Here is a 23,696-nt window from a genome sequence, read left to right on the forward strand (position 1 = left end):
GTCCGCGCCGGAGTAGGCAGTAAAGTCTCCTAAAGGGTCGGAGTGTGCATACTTTTCTCTTTTACTAAGGTCAGAGGGACCGCAAGACACGAACTTCGAGCTTATATTTAAACTGTGCTACGAGTTTCGTAGTAGCCCTGCAGCATTGACGCCAACTGATGCGCTTGCAAGCTTGTAAATGGCATTCAGGCGTTTGTATAGGCTTGGAGTCGGTAGACGCTTGGGGGTGACACTCTTTCCCGGCTCGGATAATACCAGGATGGAAATACCGACCTTGTTTTTCGTGTACACGCCCATAGAAGCTCCTGTCAGCAGGGCTGCTACGAAACTCGAAAATCAAAGTTCGTATCGCACCGTCCCTTTTACTCGCATATTATATGACTTAAGCGTCAGCGGGACGGCAACATATGAAGTTCGAGTTTTTGCACTTCGTGGTATAGAGCTAGTTTCTATGGGCGGGTACATAAAAAACAGGGTTTGTATTTCCATGTTGGTGTTATCCGGGCCGGGAAAGAGTGTCACCCGACGCTTCGCAAGCCTCGGCAAGCGTGTAAATGTAGCATTAGTTACTATTCCAAAGTTATTCTGTGGTTTAGGGCAGCTACAGACAAGCGTTATTTCTGCGCACATAATTCTTCATTTATCTATCACAAAATTTAACAGTGAATGGAATGATGGAACATTTACCAATTAGTGGGGAAACCGGTCCTTATTGTTGAAAAGGTCACTCAAATCCTCAACAACGTTACATTTAATTCACAATAATAAATTGTAAATGTGCAGCAGACACTTTTACATTAATGCCAACATCACGCTTTCAGTGTTGGTGACGTGTTCGTGAGACGGAAACGGATAGAGCGAATGAATGAATGATGACTTATCTTACTTATTCTACGACGCTCTACTCAAAATGGCGTAGCGTCGCGTCGCGTCCTATTCGGCTAAATTAGGGCAGTCTAATAACTAAGATTACTTTTTGCTTGGTGCCGGTGAGGTGTTTACACGTATTTCTATACAATTGAGGCCAAATAACTGTCGCTTTAAGATCGCCGATAAGTATAGTTTCTTAATTTGAGTGACGACTGACGAACGCGCCTTAACAAAACGATGGATGGACCTGGGCGCGGATTTCGTGGTGGAGGACGCGGTGGACCTCCAGGAGGTCCAAATCAAAGAGGGCGTGGTGGTTTTGACATGAGAGGACGGTAAGTTGTTCATTTATCTGAGTTCAGGTGCGAATGTACACTAATACCATCATGTAATTTTAGGTTAGTCAGCTATTTCTTTGCTCTTATAATCCCCGTTATCTTTTTACTGTTGTACTCTAGGCTAAGGTTGTATTGCAGTACAAATTGAATACTCAACCGTTTACAGTGGCGGAGGCATGAGAGGGCGTGGAGGTCCAATGGGTGGTCCACCAAGGGGTGGCCCGGCCATGCGAGGTGGGCCACGTGGGTTCCGCGGCGGTCCGATGCGCGGTGGTGGCGGTGACCGCGGCGGTCGGAACTTCTCATCAGGCCCACAGGGGCCTGGTCCACATCCCGTGCCTACGATTGAAACCAGAGGAGCTCCTCCTCAGAGTATGTTACCTTTATGTACATTTTGAACATTTCTCACATAGTTGAAAATAAATTATTCATGTTATTCTAGGGCCAATGTTCATACAATTGCTTTTGTTGCTTAAGGAGGTGGTTTCAATAGAGGAGGTCCTGGCGGTATGAGAGGGCGAGGCGGCAGAGGACGTGGAGATTTTGGACAAAGAAATGATAGAGGTGGTGGACGAGGAATGGGCATGAGAGGTATGATATACCTAGTTGTACCTTTTTTATTCATTTTAATAAAAAATATATTGATTCCGAAAAGTAAACTGATTTTCGTGTCAAGGTGGACGTGGAGGCAGAGGTCATGGACCTTCAGGACCAGGTGGACCAGGAGGCCCTGCGCCTGGGGGTCCCCCCATGCAACCTCGATCAACTCCGGCTCCACACCAGGGGCCAGGGCCTCAGGCAGGGGCTGGACCTCAAGGTGGTGCACCATTCAAGCGAGGAGCAGGCCCACCCCATGGGGGCCCAGGTGGACCTCCAAAACGTGGCAGGTTTGTTACACTTCTTTTGATGATAAAAAAATTTGGCATCACAGTATTCATACGAGTTTCTATGTTTACTTTTATGTCCCTGACATGGTTGACAATTTGCCTAATCCATACTTAATATTACACTTTAGTTATTTACTTAACTAACTATATCTTTGGTCTTCACAAATATTTTGTCAAATACAGCGAAGTTGAGTGAGCATCATGTCTTGTGTTATGTCATTCCAAAATAACTTGTGAAATTATATAAATTTCTGAAACTACCCTGTGTTTAGGTTTGAGGGTCCACGAGGGGGAGGTGGAAGTGGCCGTCCCGCTCCGCAAGGAGGCTATCAACAACCTGCTCCATCGCACAATGCTCCACCATCTAATGGATATGGCCCACCATCGTAAGCTTTATAACTGTATACCTAATTATCAGACAGGAGAATTTTCATGGCATTTTTTTTATGTCATTTGATAGTGACTTCTCACTTATCAACTTCCAATATAATAATAATAATAATAATAATTTATTTGCCATATTATGTACATAAGTATACATGCAAATATATATAAATTGAAGTCTTAAAATTAGAATTTACAATACATATACTTGAAGTTATTGTTTACAGCAGCACTTGAGCATTCAGTTTTATTAATAAATTAAATTAAATCATTTAAAAGAAAAAATGTCAAATACTGTAAAAGTAAGTAAGTGTAAAGTCTAATCAACATCATTTAGGTTGATAAGTGAGAAGTCACTATTACAGGTCAAGAAACGCCATGAAAATTCCGCTCTCTGATATTATATGTATTTTTCTAGAATGTAAACATTACTTCTTCTTGATGGAATTTGCTATAATTTTCTTTATGATGATCCAGTATTCTTGATAGGAATGTGCCGTCTGATACATATATGACGCTATTTCTTTTAACTGACAACATGATAATAACAGTTGAAAACTTTGGTTGGTTTCTACACATAGTAACAACTGTTAAATATTTCTCAGGCACACTGGTTACCAGCCTTATGAACAACCTCCTGCCGATCCTTATGTTCAACCAGCATACAACCCACCTAGGTGAGTAAACAAGAACATCTAGACCTATATATCTTTATCAAGTTGGCATAAATTATTATTATAATGATGATCCAGAATTCTTGATAGGAATGTGCCGTCTTATACACAAATGCAGATAACATCCAAACTGAAAACTTTATCATTTTAGGATTATATAATACATTTTTATTATAGTTGTTCATGACCAATATTTGTTTCCTAGTTCGTACCAAACTAACAGCTACTCATCACCGGCACCAGCTCAACCTAATACGGGCTATAATTCAAGTAGCTATGGTGGTGCAGGCTATGGTTATTCAACCGGTCAAGGAGGCTATGATGATGGTTATACGTAAGTAATTTCATAATTTATGATGAAAACAATATGTTTTCTTTCTTTAAATCAATTATATTGTAAGGAAGTAGTCTGTCAGCTGCCAGTATTTTTTTTGTATTATATCTTAAATTATATGCTATCCAACGATGGCAAATCAGGGGAAAAAACTCGTGTAGAAGCGAATTTTTACATAGTTGTAGGGAATGATGTTTTAAATCACATACTAAAAGTACTGATGGGTCCCATTTTTTTAGTTTTTCGTAAATAACTCGTAAACGCTGGCCCACAGCAAAAAATATTCTAAGACATAAGTAATCTACATAAGGTTCTCTACAAAAAAGATTCTATACATTTTTTCTCCGAGATCAATATTTCACGAAATATGGCAGGAAGAAGATGGGACAATAAAAAATAAGCACATTTTTTTAAGTATGGCGATGGAAGGTTGTTTGTTACTCTTTCACACAGAAACTACTGAACGGATTTGCATGAAATTTACCATACGGATAATATATACCCTGGATAACCATATAGGCTACTTCTTTAACCAATTTCAAAAAGGGAGGTTATCAACTCAGTTGTATGTATATATGTTTGTTACCTCAGAACTTTTGGTTATACTAAAAACTGGAATTCAAGACCAAAAAATCTACGACAGATATGGATATGTCACTGTTAAATCTCTCAATGTCACTTCTGTCACTGTCAAATAAACTTTTTAGGTTTCGCCAACCTTTTTTAACAGTGATCACAAAATTCTATATTGCTCTCGTGTCTGACATTTTTTAATGCGCAAGTTGTCTCTGCTTGGTTTCTGGAATTTTGATATCAAATTGCAAAAACTACAATCACCGTACAACGTGAAGAAGAAGAATATATTTATTTTTAATTTAACTGACATTCGCCTAAGCCTTAAGGCCGCCATTGAGGGGAATAATAATAACCTTTTTTAATATGATTCCGTGTATTGTTATTAAATAAGGATTTTGTGAAAAAAATATATTTACTAACTTATTTTCAACTCGCGACTAACATTGATTAGGAGGGACTATGTTTGTGAATAACACAGTGCTTATGCAGTGATTATTGATTATGTGCTCATCTCTGTTACAATTTTGACACTCAAAGATCACAAGACACGGGCTGAACAGTGAATAAGTACATTGCTTCGTTTGCAGCGGCGGTAATACGGCAGGAGCGGGAGACGCCGGGTACGGAGCTGCGGAGCCCGCTTATGGTGGGCCTCCACCTACCTACGATTCATACTCACAACCCTCGTACAACTCTTACCAACAGCCGCAACAGCAATACGACAACAACTATGGTAAGTACTAATATGTATGGTTGCTTGCAGTTATTGCTAATAAAAATCGGAACATAAAAATTGATATCAAATTGGGAATTTTCAGTATAACCACATGGATGATATCATAAGATCTTTGATAAAAGAAATAAGGCCATAAATTTGCCTTCAACAATTGGTTGAAATCTGATTCTGTTCATAAAGAAAAGTTATGTAAAATGAGAACCTTTTGATGTCCATAAATAACAACAATGGTCAGTTACCCTGATGGTATCTTATATTTAAATTTCAATACACTATAAGGTCCAATGGCTAATATCAATATTTGTGACTGTTATACCAAAGAATAATAGGAAAATAACTAGGGAATTTTAAAGCAGTCAGTTACTGCATAAAGTATATATAAAAATCGAGATACAAGAACATGACTATATTTAAGCTTATGTACCATTCATTGCATTAATTGGAGACAAAACAAAAGAAATACTGGTCACTTTTACAAATAGGAAATGAATCAGGCATTATAATTGTGAAAATGGTCCTGCAAATCCAAGGCACATGCCTTACTTCATCTATAGGTTAATGTCTAGCCGGCATTACATCACCAAAAACCGGTAAATCTCATCTCTACAAGGTGTATGAATATTAATAGACTAATATGTCTAAATAAAACTCATAGAAAGTTCAGGACGGACCTAACTCAAAATCATGATGGCAAAGCAATTGGTGAACATTCAAATCACATTCTTAGATTTAATTATTTAAACGATAGTAAACTGTATTTTTGATGCTTAAAACATCTATTTGATTGTTTATATTACAGGAAGTTGGTGAGCTCTTTGAATATTATGGGGATTAATTTGAGGTCAATAAGTCCTACACTCAAAATAAATGTAGCTGTATCAATTTATTTGAAGCAAACTGGAGATACATACTTTTATATTATTTAATACATATTTTAGGTAAAAGCCAATGTTAAGATTAGCATAATTTTCTGTACACACAAATGAAACGATCTTCAAAATGCACTAGCAAACATTATATTTTTAGGTAGTGTTCATGATTCCTTGCAAAAGTTGCGTGTGGAATCAACGTGTTATTTTGAGACTGTAAAAACTTCTGTGTGATGTTTTATTTTTGTGACCATTGTGGGTAGCCTGCCCCAGGTAGGTGTCTTTGTTTTAGATTTTAAGAAACTGAGTCGAAATAAAATGAAATTATGAAATATATATTGTGTATACTTTATTTCTGAATAGAAAACAAATTGGAAACATACAGACATACTTAATGATTTACATTTGATTCTTTGGACCTAGTATTTTTAGTAAATAAAAATAATATTAAAAACTTTTTAAATATAATTAAATTCAAATAATTTAAAGTGGCTTAAACTTATTGGTATTAGATACAGTTTCAATTTCAACATGTATGAACAGAACAGTACATATAAGTACAGGATAAGATAGGTTTTTTTTAATGTGTAGTCATACTATTAAGATGAATGACATATGGCATTTCCTGATATAAATAACGAATGCAGCAATCTATGAGTTAGTGTGTTAATTTTTAAAGCTATTTTTGCGACAGTTTTATGGGTTTGAAATCATGTGAGCTAAATGTTTTTATTTGATAAAATGGTTACATAAACGGCATGCAACTCAATCATACTTTAAATACTAGTTTTCGGAAAGTTTTCTTAACAATGCGATGCGATGCAATATGTTACGAGCGAAAAGCAAAATGATACAATACAATGATACATTTGTACGATATCAAAATTGCAAAATTGATAATAAGCAGTATACTCCAGTAGTTATGTACTCATTCTGGAAAACATTCCGGAGTTAATAATTGACAAAATGGACATAAGATACATATAGGGATAAAGTTTGAATGAAGAATGAATTAGAACTTAGAACGAAACCGAAAATATTAAAGCTATTATGAAATAAATACGAGTGACTGTTTAAAATGGCAAGATCCGTAATGTTTTTAATCTTCACATTAATATATTTAATCAAGTTAGGGAGTATTGGTACCAGTGGCGAAGCGTCCATAGAACCCTATTCCTACCGGCTTGCCCAATATTTATAAAATGGGACTACATAGGACATACCGGATTTGTGAAAATCGTAAGCGATCTTTGCTTCGGCTTTACCACGGAAATATATGACGCCACGCCACTGATTGGTACATATAATATATTTGTACATATTATGTATAGCCTAGGCCAAAAGTATTGAGCACCTATAACTTGATACGATTTCGCTGGTTTATCTACTTACGCGATTTAAATAGGATTTAATTAGGCGTTTTCTTGCTGAAATTTAATGTCATCAAGGTTTTTGTCACCAAAATGCTGTGACAACAACAGCATTAATGTAGTTTCGAGAAAATTTATGTAGTTTTTCGAATACATCTGGCTGATCTGGCTTTTTCACACGTACATGTACATTTGTCCCACGGAAGACGTTGCCATGCAACCCCAAACCATTATCCTACTCCCACCGTGTTTTCTGTTGGTACATCAACATCACACTGGTGTATATATTATACTTCAGGTAGACGTCGTACGTAGGACCCTCCCAGCGTCTCGAACACCTAAAAATTAAAAAACAACATGATAGTTTTGTAATCCTAATACAATGGCCGTCTAATTTATTAATGGTACCAAACAATATTTATTGAATTGGAAAATAAGGAGTCTTACATACCTCAAAGTTTGATTCGCGTGACCATACAATGTTAGACCAATCTTTTTCAGTTCACTTTTGGTGTTGAGTAGCCCACTTGAAGCGAGATTTTGTATTTTCGTCAGAGCCCGGAGCTTCTTTCTGGCTTTGCATCCTCTCAAACCAGCTCCTTGCAGTCTTCTTGTGGTTTTTTAAATACAGCCTCACTAATTGGCTTACTGGACCTGATCCCATAAAAGTCTTAATTTGTAAGTGTTGCGCTAACGTAACTTCTCTTTTTTTTTTACATAGGTATTAAAAGGATAAAATACGTATGTTTTGTTGTACGAAGCAAAAACAATTGTTTTTACGGATGTATGTGTTTACGTACGTTCAATGTAAGCGAACAACAACCGATTTCTACAAACGCTAATTTTTATTTTTTTATTACATATAAGTAGCTTTTGTTTTATTGGGAACCAGAATACCATTTATTGTGTATAAGTATCTTTTATAATTTACTAACAATTGGACAATATTTTAAAAAGTTCGAATGAACTCATTTTGGGAATTTATATTTTTATAGGCTGCTCAATACTTTTGGCCAAGGCTGTCTTTCCTCTAGCGAGACTGTCTAGGACTTCATAATAATACCTTGAACTGAAATAGATATCCACTGCCATGTCCATGCGCAAGTCATCTACACCGCAAATTAACGGTCAGTCCTGGAACACTCAAGGTAAAAAAACTACACAATTTTAAGCACATGATATAGGATTAATTTATGTTTAAGTACATAATATGGTAAGTAATTTTATGTAATAAAAATAGGTATTCAATTATACAAGAAATCAGATAACGCAGTAGGCACAATAAAAAAGTTGAAAATTATAGTTTTTGGAGCTATAAAGTGCAAAATAGGACTAAACGATTTGCTGGAGAAAACACACGAACAAAATAAGTAGTGGCAGCATTGCGAGGATTTTAGTGACGAAACTAGTTGGTGCTGCTAGTACCTATCGTGATGTCAAGCAAGTAAGACTAAGACTGTATTCCACCTGTCAGAAAATCCACGTTTGGCTCGGCACAGTTAATTAGTTTCAACTGAATTCTGTGAGAAGGAACTACCTACAAATGCAAAAAAACAGTTTCTTCAAAATGCCCTGCAGCAAGATTAGCAAGTAAAAAACAAAGCTGGCCTAAGTAGATGTATGGTTTAAAAATTCTTGTTAAATCATAAATCTTAATAAAAAGATTTATCGTAAATGTAAAAATGATTTTATCATTCGTAAAGTGAATATAAGTAGGGTTAAGCAGACATACAGACACACATAGCGGTCAAACTTATAACACCCCTCTTTTTGAGTCGGGGGTTAAAAATCACGCCTCTTTCCCAACGGGGTAGGCAGAGACTACGTCCTTCCACTTGCTACGATCCTGGCATACCTACAACTCATCATTCGTAGTAATACATTTTGAAAACAGAAAAGTTACTCTATTAAGAGGAAAAGTGATGTGGAGTCCGACAATAAAGATTAGAAATTTAATGTGGGGTGCCAATTCTTACGTTAACTTGTCACATATTTGACTTTAAATGCGATGGCCACAATAATTGAGTGAATTTTGTCTGCCGTTTTAGTCTCTTTTTTGTCAGTCTCTAGTATCCACATAAACTACACATATAAAAATATATAAGCTTTCTGTGCCAGTGCTAAGTAGGTACTCTATTACTAAATGGTAGTAGCAGATAGTTCAATGAATAATTAGAATTAAGGTTTTTTTTATATAGGTATTTCATGATCCACCTAAAAGGACAAGAACTTTCTGCATACTTTGAAGATATATAAAACCACAACCAAGTTCTTGAAATACTGGTTGCAAAACAGGTAATCTTTTTGTCGTTTTTGTTAAGTTAAGCACGTTATTTTAGAATTAATAGCCATTTCAAGAGTCGTATTTCAGATGAAACTTAAGGACGTATTACAGCTATAGGATCGATAAGATGTCCTTTTATATTAATAATTTTCCTTTGGCAGGTATCCAAATACATGTTTCAAATGGACTTCGTAAGTTCGTATTGGGAAACGTTTGAAAATAAAAACAAAAATGAAATGGCTAGAAAATGAGTGACCTATAAATGTTGTATAATTATAATTTATATTATAAGTTATTAGAGGACATACGAGCAAAATTTTATTTTAGGGCACAACACTAATAGTGTCCTCTTGAGGTATATTTGAATTTGAATGGGCAAAACAAGAACTCTGCAACGCTCACCTAAGCAACTTTTTAAGTTATAGCGGTTTGAAAGTTAGTATCACAAACAATTACTATGGTTACCATTTACTTAAAAGATTAAAAAAAATAGATTTTATATTGTTTTTATTTAATTCAGTGGTTAGTCATAGTACTTTGTGAGCTCTACATTTTGAGATTAAAATCTCAATTTTAAAAAAAGGTGACTAGTAGACAATCATGTTCTTTCGGTGGACCCTTCTAATATGAATATGATTGACAAAGTCAAGTGGTAGTATTAACAACTCTGGAGTATTATTTTGGGCTTGTAGTACCTATTTATTTATGGTGATGACATTATGCAAATTTCAAATAAATATAAAGTGAGTACATAACTAAGATACGACAAACTGAAATAGTGCATTTTAAAAGCACTAACGAAAATATTTTAGCTAGGTAGGTACCATCAGCCAAATAAGTGGTCTATCAATTTTTAAACAAGTTCCTATCAAACGAATATGTCGCTAAAGTCGAACTTTCAAGTTGACAGACACGTCTTTTGGCATTATTGTTTTATGACATGCAAACAATTGTCAACTTTAGGGTGGTAGACCACATATTTGGCTGATGGTACATCGTTTATTTCGAACTGAATAATGGAGTGAGTACCTATACCTACTCAGCTCCGAACATTGCACTTTTATGTTTTTGCAAATAAAATATATAATAATATAGTTATGCGTTGGGCAATCGCTTAAGCAGCCATAAAAGATAGGGCGTATATCTATCTACCAATTGTAGCTGTGGTTAATTAAACAAAAAGTACTGGAAAGCAAACCGCTCTACACAAAAAATGATAGTTTTCTTGGTTATGTTGAAATAGTGTACTGTAATCTTAATATATCATTTGAAGACCATAGGACAGTCTTAATTCCGCAATAGTTAAAGCCCTAATTACGTAAGTGAGTTTTAAGCAAAATAAGTAACAGCAATGTCGTACGTATATGAATTCCATGAGCTGTCTTTATTGCGTTTATTATTACTACCTGCTGGACTTACATCCGAATTAGAGAGGATTTGTACCCATCTGTTTAATGGATGAAAAATATTTTCATGTATCCAATTAAGTAGGGTCGGGGCGGGAACAGTGAATAGGATTTTGCAGACCCTCAAATTATGATGTAAATGTTGTGCGAATTAGACTTGATTGTGCATAAATACTGACCATCTCCAACTGATAATGTATTTGAATTTATTTAAATATAAATATTTTTACGACTACTTATTAGTGGAAAGTGGAAAGTGATCCCTGTAAATTTTTATTTTGCATTGTTCCTGCAACACTTCATAACACACGTTGGCATGATAATTTAGAGTTTATCACAATCAAAAGTGCGAAAATTTTACGTGAGCTCACTAAACTTGCAAAATAAACGTCAGTCAAAATTAAATGATGCGCATGCACCTTAGCGCGACACGCTTAGGACACGGTATGCATGCTTATAGCGCAGTTACAATTCCTGACCTATTATTTGTTCGTAGATTAAAACTACTTATAATTTTTATTCCATCTCGTTTATTTGTTTTCATTCCATTAATTCCACGTCTTATAGAATCTTCAGGATAGTTTCCGAATTTTCTTCCAGCGTCGCTCTTGCGATGTGGCATGCTAAAAAGGAAAACAAATTGTTAGTCTAATTATAATGGGTGACACGCTTTCCCGGCCCGGATAATACTGGGATGGAAATACCGACCCTGTTTTTCGTGTACACGCCCATAGAAGCTCCTGTCAGTTTTTATGGGTGTGTACACAAAAAAAAGGCCCGGTATTTCCATGTCGGTGTTATCCGGCCCGGGAAAGAGTGTCACCCGATATAATAATTATATAGGTAAGTACCAGCTTCAACCCTTGCCCTACGCCGTATCGTGTAGTAAATATCCGAATTTGTAAATATATCACTGGAATAGAACTAAAACAATTAATGATTATTTATATTTAAAGAAAAGTATAAGTAATATGAAAAATTTAAATCATATCCCTAAAAAAAAAAGTTGGGTTACTTAATAAACCAATCCGACGTGCTGACTTAATCGATTTCCAAGTATTAAAATACAAATATTTTTTTTTTATTCTACTGGATGGCAAACGAGCAAGTGGGTCTCCTGATGGTAAGAGATCACCACCGCCCATAGACAACTGCAACACCAGGGTATTGTTATTTATAAAGAAATATAATTTTACGTTTAAAAATACACTTTACTTTAGAAAGTACATAGCGACTCGTGACGTGAGTCAATCTGTACTTCTTAAATTTGAGTAATTGAACGCGCCGTTGCCATTTTCAATTCAACGGCGCACAATCTCATTTGATTTGTCCAAGGACATGCAAATCTATGTCATTGCCTGGTATATTAACTTCGCTTTCCACTAAAACGACAGAAAATGTCTAAATTCAAATTTCAATGAATAAAAACATTATGCAACTTACCTTGAAAAGTTTACCTTTTACCACGAAACAGGAAAAACACTGTTAGACGGCGCCGGCGCACAGTGGAGTATTTGGCTCTAAAATGCGCTCAAAAGTCGAATTTACGAAGTATCGAATTGCAGGTAGCGGCTGCTATCTGGCTAAAGATAAGGGTCTAAGGAACAATAGTCTGCATTTTTTCTGTTGTTACCGATAAGGTTCGCTACGCACGTCAGTAGTCTTTCAAACTCATGTCTGATCGCACGTACTAACCCGAAGTGAAATTAGAGTCAACGGTTGTGGAAACTAAGTGTTTTACAATTAAGTTACGTTAATTGTGGTAAATTGCAGTAATGGATACTGTAGAACCGAGGTTGTGTATATATTTACATGTACGTTTCATTTCCAAAAAAATATATTTTATATTTTATTGAACTGTTTTCAGTTAGATGAACTAACGTAATCATGTTTACTTTAGTGTTTAGTTAATTCAAAGACTTTATAATTATGTTCCGGCATGTCCGCGCGATCTAAGGTATTTATCATCTACTGCAGATATGTATATCAGAAGTCCAGTAAAATAATTAGCTGCCGAGAAAGTGCCAAAATATGATCTCGTAACATAACTGAATTATTGGTAAAGCAAAACAAACTTTGGTTTTGGTCACTTTAAATAATCTTTGTATTTCTTCGTCCTAGGTGCTCTGGTGTGAAGATTGTGACACGACAGTATGTTTTTCAAAAGACGAAAGGTTATGAAGAGAAAGACTTTGGAAAAAAGTTGGATCTAGTGGAGCAAGAACTAATAAGCGATGCTTCTTTCCCGATCGATCAAAAAAATAAGTTATACATACATTTTCGCATCTTAAGGCTGAAATGAAGTCAAAATGGCAGACAGCTAAACGAACAGAGACCGTGTTTTTAAAAAAATACCAAAAGTGGTTACAAGGCACGCTCGAAATACCTAAAAATGTCACGAATAAACATTTGGTTGGTCGGCCACATAAAGTTTTGAAGATTTAGCAGAATGTAGTAACGTCGTAAGACAACCCATCTACGCAGTGAAAATGAGGCAGAATCTTTAATTTACGCTGGCCAAATGGCCCTTCGTGAAAAAGGAAATGTCGATGCAGCACATGTGGTAAAAGATGTTATGTCATCTCCAACACGTGGTTATAAATACCGACAGGCATTTCGGAAAAGCCACACCCCTGAAAAAAGAAATACACAATTAACGCCAACAGAAGCGTTGTCCATGTTCGTAGAAGCATCGCTGACACGTAAACAGTACGAAATAATAAGAGAAAGCTCAAAAAAACTATACCCTTGCTATTCTATACTTAAGAAAGAAAAACAAGCATGCTACCCAGACGTTGGTGCTTACCGTGTTACTGAAACCTGTGCGGAAATCACATTACAGGCTTTATTGGATCACACTGCTCAACGGTTAATTTTATACCTTGAAGAAGTGTTAAAAAAACTTACTACAGAAGAAATGGCGAACCTCGAACTTACTTACAAATGGGATGTGATGGTTCACAGCAGGCGCAATATAAACAAAAGTTTGCTAACAACACTGACTCGGATGCAAACATTTTCCAGTCTTCACTGGTACCTTTGCGGTTGATTTGTAAAAGCAATAATAAAATTATTTGGAACAATCCAACGCCCTCTTCCCCCGCTACTGCCGGCCAATGCGAATCAGGTTTATACATGAAAGTAAGGACGTAATAAATGAAGAAATCAGTTATCATAATGAGCAAATAAAACATTTGACGGCCAGCAGGATAACACTCCAGACTTGCGAGGTGAAAGTATACCATAAATTGTTGTTTACCATGGTAGACGGCAAAGTGTGCAATGCCGCAACCAATACGTTATCTACCATGCGATGCTATATATGTAAAGCAACTTCCAAGCAATTCAACGATTTGGAAAAAATGGAGAAAACTGCAACAGATCCAGAAAATGTAAAGTTTGGATTATCAATTTTACATGCCCGAATCAGATTTTTTGAAACTTTACTACACATTTCATATAAAAATACTATAAAAAAATGGCAAGTGAGATCTCAAGCTGAGAAAGATATTGTTAAAGAGAGAAAAGCACAAATCCAAGATGGATTCAAAACTGAGCTTGGTCTAATAGTGGACGTACCTACAGTAAATTACGGAAACAGTAATGATGGAAACACAAGTAGAAGGTTTTTTAATAATGCAGAAACATCCGCAAATATTACCGGAATAGACAAAACTTTAATTGACCGTTTTGCAACTATTTTGGAGGTAATATCAAGCGGGCACAAAATCAATGTAGATAAATTTGCTACGTATTGCCAGGAGACAGCAAAGCTCTACATTCAGCTGTATCCGTGGCACCCTATGTCACCCACAGTGCACAAAATATTAGTACACGGGCCAATCGTAATCCAACATGCAATTCTGCCTATAGGAAGCCTGTCAGAAGAAGCTGCAGAGGCAAGAAACAGACATTTTCGGCAGTTTAGAGATCAATTCTCTAGAAAATTTAGTCGAGTCGATTGCAATATGGACGTTATAAACAGATTATTATTAACATCTGACCCATTTATGAGCAGCATTAGGCCCAAAAATCCAAAAAATCAAAACCTTTTAAACTTGAAACAAGAGATATGTTAATGCCGTATGAAGTAGATAACCAGGAGGAAGAGGACATGGTTGAGTGTGTTGAGGAGTCAGATGAAGAGCGGTGGAATTAATGTTGGTTGTTTTGTCAAACAAAACTCACTAATAACAATAAACAAGCTGATTTATAAATAATAGTTTTTTTTTTTTTTCAGTTTCTCCCGCTTAAGTTTTGTAAAGTTGTCTCCAAAACAATTTTTTATCGTTGTTAGTTCTATTAAAATGAAAAGAAAACTGATTAAAGTCAAAAATAATTTTGAGCGACTTTTTTGGTCAAATACCCCACTGTGCGGCGCTAAGTAGATCAGTGGTTTGTATATGGGTTTACTAATGTTTCGGCGAATAACGTTTGGCAACCTGTTTCATTTCGCAACTTTTCATTTCCCAACTGTTTGATATTCTTGAAACTGTAAATAAGTATTTCAGGATTTTTATAAAACTAATCTAACCTAACCTAAAGGGTTCTACACGATGGCCATGAAAGAAATCCTGAAATATTTACAGTTTTAGAGTTTGTGAAATGAAACAGGTTGCCAAACGTTACGTTGCGAAAAGGCAGTACTCGTTGTACATGTTTTGGGTTTTGAGCGCTTCCCGCCAACGAAGGAGACAGATAGATATTGCTGTTCTAGGTAGGAAATTTAGGTGCGAGTTGGTGTACCCGACAGAGTCACCGTTCCCGACCCGACCCTGTGTATATATCACGTGTTAGCCAAAAAAAATATTTTATTTTTATTGAACATCACATCACTATAAATGGGTAACTAACGCTGTCTGTCTACTCTTAGCGCTTAGTTTGAGATCCTGCGAAGAACAGTATAATTTGTATCCGAATTGCATAGTTCCCGCGCGATCAACCAGGTATTTACAATACTGCAGAGTACATTACTGCAGAGTCCAGTAAGTAAGCCATCCTGGACGAGACGGTTCGGTCATCAATGATACGAGGCCAGGATGGCGATTATTGGTCGAAGCTTGTATAGTGCTTGGTGATGGTGATAATGAAATGACGGTGATTGTGATGTGATGGTGATAATGATGATGGTTGACGGTGATGATTATGATTGTTAGTCATGGTGATGATGATGATTGTTAGTCATGATGATGATGATGGTTGACGGTGATGATGATGATGATGATTGTTAGTCATGGTGATGATAACGATGATTGATGATGGTTGACAGTGATGATGCTGATGATTGTTAGTCATGGTGATGATGACGATGATTGATGATGGTTGACGGTGATGATGATGATGATGATTGTTAGTCACGGTGATGATGATTGTTAGTCATGGTGATGATGATGATTGTTAGTCATGATGATGATGACGATTGATGATGATTGTTAGTCATGGTGATGATGGTCTTTGATGGTGATGATGATGCTAATGATGACATGGACCCATTTCAAAATACTAGTCAACTACACCCAACACTGCCGCTCGGCCCGCGCGCTGTTTGTGACGGGTTCCTAATTTTAAAAGGAAAGGAAGTTCGAGATTACTTCCTGGACACTATACGTAGCTAGTCTCCAGGATGCGTTACTTTCTTTCTAGGACGTTTTTGATGACGTAATGGCAACATTTCATACAATTTTTGAGAAAAATATATTTCATAATTCTCACGGGGTAAAAATAATAATATGGGTGCAGTTTGTTGTAAACTATATCCACTAGATACTATACTGCAAACAATCATCCATCAGTCTAGTTACCACTTCCCACTAGAACCACTAATGTAGATTAGGTTTAGCTTGTCGTTGCCGTTTGTCAGCGATAGTGTTATTGGATTTAATATTAGATAAGTTTGATTCTATTTACGTGAACGCCAATGCTGACAGCATTGTTCATGTTCAAAGGAAATATTATGTTATGTAATGCAAATTAAGCGATATCGAATCCTGTGTACACATGCAGTCGAGTTTGAAAAAATATGAACTTATCCATCGCTTCAAAGATATGTACTATTCCACAGATTCAAATTCCCACATAATAAATAAGCCGTAGTAACATAATTTTGAGTGGTCTGAATACGATATATTATTTTTACATACACACACACATACACTTGGCTGTAGGCAAATGTTAAAAACACAAAACAAGAAACTGGACGTGTTCTTCTGTCTGTCTCGAGCTCTGCTACAGAGCCCTATTCTGAAGTATTATTAACTTTAAATAACTACTTAGAGAAGTTTATATGGAACGTAATAAAAGGCTATTTTGTACGCAAGTACATATACAGTAGTACGGCTACAAAGCTGTTTTATACGATTGATCAGACTTGACATGTAAAATTGTACATTTTGTAATTTACACTTGCTCGACCAAGAAGAATTATTTTATTAGTATATAAATTGGAAAACGGGATATTGGTCGCGATAGTGTTAAATATAAATAAATGTTAACCTGAAAATTATGTTTATTTTTCTTTCAGGTGAAGGCTGATGAAAATGCGAATACATACATGCTTGTGTCAAGACCAGAAAATATTTTACTTTATAAAATGAGATTCTTTACGAGAAAAATTATTCCCAGGACTTGAGGGGAAAAGATAAAGGTAATTATTATTACTGTCACCCTACCATGTACAGTCAAGGGCATACATATCTCTACAGCCATAACGTCAAATATGTTATGTACACATCCACCTTATGGTGGTCGACAAAGGTGTATAAGATATTTTTGACGTCCTGGTAACGTACAGTCAGCTGCACATATACCGTAGGGGGATCACCTTTATCTGCAGCCGACTGATTTATGCCCTTGGCTGTACATTGTCATTTGATAAAATTATAAATTACATGTTCGAAACTCAATCATCTAGGTGCCACTCTTCTCTTTACCCAGCCGGATTTTATAAGGAAATTAAATACCAACAGTGGAAACAATTACTTACTTACTAGAGTACCTTTTATTGTTCATTCATTGCTATATAATTATACATTTTAAGTTTTATTGATTTACTAGCTTTTGCCCGCGGCTTCGCTCGCGTTAAATTAGGAGTAACATACATTTACTTTCTGCGATCCTTTTTTCGTGTTTTGATTATTTTTTCGGAGGATTACATGGAAATACAAATACAGACAGATTTTATTTTAGACAGATGGTGGAAATTTTGTAATACAAAAATCGACCTACATACGTAATTAATTATGATTCTTACCAACTTTGAAACCCTGCTTCGCTGATTCAGGGTTGGAATTTTAGAAAACGTTAAAGTACATACTACGCGTTTCTTTTGCCAGCAACTTCATACACGATATAGGATTATATCCCGAGAAATTTTAAAGTTCCCGCGGGATATGAATCACTGTTATGATCTATTTTAATATTCTTAATTGTCGATTAGAGACACATTGTGGCTTTCTATTATTGAAATAATTTTGAAAATCTGCCTCAAAATTGAAACATTTTCTTCTGCGGAAAGTTGCATTTTTTTTAAAGTAAGTAGAGTAATGTCAATCAGGGATAGTATATCTTTCTTTTGATAAAATAATAATTTAAATCAGCTCAATAGTTTCAGAGATGACCCCCAACTATTACCTACTTGCATGCCAAAAAATAGTTTTTAGCTGTTAGTATTACCTACTTGTGTACCAAATTTGAAGTCTCTAATAATTATAGTTACAGAAATAGGGTCATTAATTAAAAGTGAAAATACAAATCCCATTTATTCACTATCCCGTGGGAATTTTGATAAATCCTGAAAATAGTTTTTAGCTGCTAGTATTACCTCCTTGTAAACCAAATTTGAAGTTTCTAATAATTATAGTTACTGAAATAGGGCCATTTCGAAGTGAAAGTATAAATCCCATTTATTCCCTATCCCGTGGGAATTTCGAAAAATCCTTTCTTAGTGCGCGTCTACACCTATTAAGGAACATATAAGTATTCCAAATTTCAAGTTTCTAGACCCAGCGGTTTGGGCTGTGCGTTGATCTATAAGTCAGTCAGTCAGTTTCTTCTTTTATATATATAGATTGACACCTTGGTCATAGACAAAGATTATACTTTATGCACTAGCATAAAGAGTAAGTTTTCTCAAAAATTACCGTAATAGTCTACATTATTCCTTATCATATCAGAAGGCTAAATGCATAGTTTATGGTCACCGAGAAATTAAAAAGTTAAAAAGATTGCAGGCGCGCTAGCTCGATAATAATTTATTATTATAGTCTCGAACTTTTTAAAAAGTGAAAACGGCCATGGATATGTTGGCACAAGTATACAGCCTACTCAAATGGCTGCTATCAGTTATTTTGTTGGAGCTCCAGACTTTTTTTATTGGATCTGAAACAGCTTGTGGTGTTTTCGGTGGAAAAACACACCTGCTGTTTTTTTTTTTAATGAAAATAAGGCGGGAAAGCATAAAAAAAATTATTGGAATAAAATTAAATGTCATAATATATTTTTCACTTCTCATGCTCTGAAAGTAGGTCAATATATCCTTACGAGGCGGGAGTAAAGTGAGTACTTTAGTCCCTAGGAAGTAAAAGTAATAATTTTTTTAATTTACTTCGATTGACTTAGATAAACTCATTGCGATTGTGTGTGGACCATTTTCATGACGACAATTTTACGTTCTTAGTCTACGTGGTCTTAGTTCTATGCTTTTTCCGCATCGAAGGAGGCGCCATTTATTCCAGTTTGTGTATGGACCATTTCGCCGATGCGATTTTGTTATATCTGTGTCTTGTTAGAAAAAAATACTTACTGCGAAAACTTTGAAATTGTTGTAGAGCGTTAATCATAAACGATTAAAATAAATTGATTATGCTCGCAATGTCGTCAATTGATAGTAAAAATTGTGATATCGAGCAGAGTAAAAGACATAATTGATAATCTTTTGCCGCCGAAATCAATAGAGTAGAGAGTAATAAATAGAGTTCACCTCGAGACTAAAAGTCAATATAAACCCTCGGATAAATAGACACTTTCGCTAAAGGTGGGGTACCTTGGGTATATATTGGCTTATTTTAGTCCCTCGATAAAAATATACTATTGTTGAGCAAAGGTTTATTCTAATTTAGTTTTTTTTTTCTTCACAATATTTGAGAAATCTTTATATTAGTCTCGGCTGGAATTTGCTTTGGCTTCGTATTTTTTAAACGGATTCGCAAGCTCATACGTTCAATTCTCATACTCAGCCAGCAATTGCCTACTTCCAGGCCACGACAATAATCTACTATAATGTCGCCTAGATCCAGCATAAACCAACTGTAAGTACAAGCATAAGAAGTGAAAGTTTTTTTTTTGTTTCTTGTTTTATGTTTAATTTCCTCGCAATCAAAGTTACAAAGCAGAGTGTATAACTTGTTCATAAAACGTATACTTACTCTTATTTATTACCCTCAACATTACCATCAATGCTCGCCTGCATGTCGGGTAAAATGCCACGTTCTATAGTACACTCGTACTTAGTACAATTTACTATTTATCAGCATGATTTATTTGAGTTTTATTGTTCACAGGTAGCAACGGCAAAAACAGCAAGAGAGTAGTAACATAAACGTTAATTGTACCATAGATGAATAAATAACAATGAATGACAAGAATGATTTATTTTATAGTTATTACATAATCCTAAATAGACCCATACAGATACAGTACAGCGCGACAATTTAGATAACGATATGTATTTAATTTAAGTAACAGGAAGACGTATTAAAAATGTATGTCTGTCAGTCTGTCTAAGCAAATGCCGGACAGCTATAATTTCATCTCTTACCTTTAAACGAGCAATTCTTTTAACATATAATTCTTTATTTCGGGGATCTCTGAAGTGGCTCTAACGATTTCGATGAAATTTGGTATGCAGGTGTCTAGGAGATGAACAATCGATCTAGCTTGGTCTGATTTCTGGAAAAATGTGTTTTCTAGTTTTAGCCCTCTAGCCCTCTTTCTAGCTTTATCTGGTGTGATCTGTGTTGTGACGCCTTGTGTTCTGTCGCATCACAAGCTATAGAAAGAGAGACAGCATCACAACACAACACGACAGATAGGTAAATGTGAATGCGGCTTGCGACGTTGCTGCCTTGCCTGGCAGAATCAGAAGTCAAAAAAATATGATAGCAAACACTGTACCTTGAACCTTGTTACTTGTATCTGCGTAAGTTCGTCTGGTCATTGATTAGTCTTATGAGTAGGCAACAGTCGTGCTGCAATCTATTGGTAACTGCTGACACCCATTTCAAACGCAGTTATAAAGCCCATCACACACTACGCAGATACGATAATATTTTATCTGTGTATAATATCTTTGCCATCTTTCGATATACGTCGGTGCCCAGATACTTCACGATAAAATATAAGTTATCTGCGCTGTGTGTGTTAGCTCATTGAATTGTATAGGAAGCGATATTGACAGATATGCGTTCAGATACAGATCTTATCGTATCTGCTTAGTGTGTGACGGGCTAAATATTATTACTCATACGGAACGACCAAAATAGAATCCGGTCAAGTGGGAGTCTGATTCGCGCATCGAGGGTTCCGTACAGAATTGTAGGTATCCAGAGGTAGCAGAGCTCTGCTCCTACATCCTGGGTCGTCTTACATTGGAGATGTCATATACAGACGTAAAATTGTATGGTAGGTATAAATAATAATGTAATAAGACTCACAAACCATGAAAATAATTTTCTACAAGTATTAAGTCGGAGGAACAACGGGTCTTGAATTTTGGTAGTTTTGGGCGAGCCCTAAAATTGTTTCAATATTGTGCGCGTTAACTTCTTAAAATGAATGGAATCATTTAACCCTTTACCAGGCCCCTAAGAACTAGCGTGTCTTCATACGTACTTTATATACTGTTACAACTGTATTGAACGCCTTGCAAAAATGTATTTACGAAAGTCGGAGATGTTCCTTTAAACCAGAAATAAAAACCGGCCAAGAGCTAATCGGACACGCCCAAAATAGGGTTCAGTAGCCATTACGAAAAAAATAAGTAATATTTTATACGGAATCTTCCAAGTTTAGGTATATTTTATACTTTAGCCTGCTATTTACTCATAAAGTACTAATAATTCTCAAGCAACTTAGCCGTTATAGTTTTCCTTGAAAGATTGATATACTTACTACCATCCTGAATTTTTTGCATTGAACGATATCCCACACTATAGGGTTGGATGAGAAAAAAAAATCACCCCCACTTTATGACTATGGGAGGTACCCTAAAAAATTGTTTTTGAATTTTTAATTGTACCATTTTGTCGGCATAGTTTACTTACATATCCGTGCAAAATTACAGCTTTTTAGCATTGATAGTCCCTGAGCAAAGCCGCGGACGGACAGACAGACATGGCGAAACTATAAGGGTTCCGTTTTTGCCATTTTGGCTCCGGAACCCTAAAAATGTGGGTTACGGTTATCCCATGGCATGTCTAAGTATGTCATACTCGATTTTGTCTTATTAAGTATATTCTTGATCAGGCGAAGGGATATATTCCTCCCACATCTTATATTGGTTATCATAGTCAAGGTTTAACTTCAAATCTACTACGAAACATTATATCAATCACTGAAAACATTATTTTATGATCTTCAAAATCCAGTAATGTATCTTTGGCAGCCGTTTAAATCCAATTACCGGGCCATGGGAAGAACAGCTCCCGCAAAGTTAAACTAATAAGGCCATGGGATAATGTCAACCCATATCCTAATTCTGGTCATGCACAATAATGCATGAATATTTAGGATTACATTACCTACCTTTCAACACTCAAAATCTACAAAATATCATAAAATTGTTCGACCTATGTACCTACTTCTGTTTCATAGAAATTAAGGAGTGTTCGAATTTCTCGACACACGCTCGATTTAAATGAAAATTTGCATTTAAGTTGAATATTTCGCAAACAGCAGGGCTACTACGAAACTCGTAACTCGAAGTTCGCGTCGTGCGATCCCTTTTGACACTTACACTATTTAATACGAGAGCGAGTAGTAGTAGCCCTGCAGATCCCTGAATCGAAAAATCGTTGGAAACCCCCCAATGGTTTTTAACTTTAACCTTTTCGCCGCCACGTCAAATACAAAAGACATCATCCATACCGTATGGGTCATACGCCAGGCATATTGCAAGGCCTAAAATTGAAGTAATGGACTTTTATATAGGTCGTTGGCGTTGAAAAAGTTTAAAGACCTATCCAACGATACCCCACACTATATAGATTTAGTCAAGAAAAAAAAAACACCGCCACGTCTGTGGGAGGTAGCCTAAATTTTTTTTTTACTTACCACTGTCGGCGTGACCAATGACTGATATGTATGTCAAATTACAGCTTTCTAGTACTAACGGTCTTTGAGCTTAGCCGCGGACGGACAGACATGGCGTAACTATATAAATAAATACACGCACGGCGCATCGGCAAGAGTTGATTCGCATAGCGCATTCCTGCGATGTTACGTCACATTTTGTTGACGCGCCATAATCGCACCTTCGGTCGGTAGAACAAGGGCATAATAAATTAACTTTTTTTAATTTTCTGATTTCTAGAAAATTTAGCCCTTGCACTCCCGAAAGTACGAAGAACTAATTTTTCGATTTTTAGACAATTATGCCTTTGTACTGTACTACCGAAGGTGCGAATATTATGGTCACCCGAATCGTGGAAGGGAGAAGCCTTGCTGGACGAAATAGCATTCTGCGTTGCGAATTCGCATCGCGCTGATCTGCTTTGTGTACAAGCCCTAAACTAGTAATGTTAGAAAAGCGTGATCTATATTGGGTAAAATCAAAATACGTTGGTGCATGTAGTTACTGTTTTTAGGCGGTCGCGTGGTCACACCAGCAGGCGATGACGAAAAGAGGTACAACAACTTCTAACCACAGTATCAACGTATTTCAACTTATGTAGGGTATTGCAAGTGAAAAATCC

The 23,696-nt window shown here is 36.1% G+C and overlaps 1 protein-coding gene across 5 annotated transcripts; it reads left to right on the forward strand.

Annotated features, from left to right (window-relative positions):
• Positions 1–872: 872 nt before the first annotated feature.
• On the forward strand, positions 873–20,371 carry LOC141428089 (uncharacterized). Of its 5 annotated transcripts, none has more exons than XM_074087842.1 (9): positions 873–1,205; positions 1,375–1,580; positions 1,686–1,799; positions 1,885–2,095; positions 2,368–2,481; positions 3,085–3,156; positions 3,359–3,487; positions 4,651–4,796; positions 17,249–17,341. In XM_074087842.1, exons 1-9 carry the CDS (start codon positions 1,108–1,110, stop codon positions 17,257–17,259), a joined length of 1,101 nt encoding a protein of 366 aa, XP_073943943.1. In that variant the 5' UTR covers positions 873–1,107; the 3' UTR covers positions 17,260–17,341. The 5 variants fall into 5 exon arrangements, with proteins under 5 accessions (XP_073943943.1, XP_073943961.1, XP_073943951.1 ...); XM_074087860.1 differs by lacking the exon at positions 17,249–17,341 and adding an exon at positions 4,882–5,588; XM_074087833.1 differs by lacking the exon at positions 17,249–17,341 and adding an exon at positions 5,599–6,004 and having other exon boundaries at positions 874–1,205.
• Positions 20,372–23,696: the final 3,325 nt, after the last annotated feature.

The sequence above is a fragment of the Choristoneura fumiferana genome, chromosome Z (assembly GCF_025370935.1).
Source record: "Choristoneura fumiferana chromosome Z, NRCan_CFum_1, whole genome shotgun sequence".
In the NCBI taxonomy this organism is placed as follows: Eukaryota; Metazoa; Arthropoda; class Insecta; order Lepidoptera; family Tortricidae; genus Choristoneura; species Choristoneura fumiferana.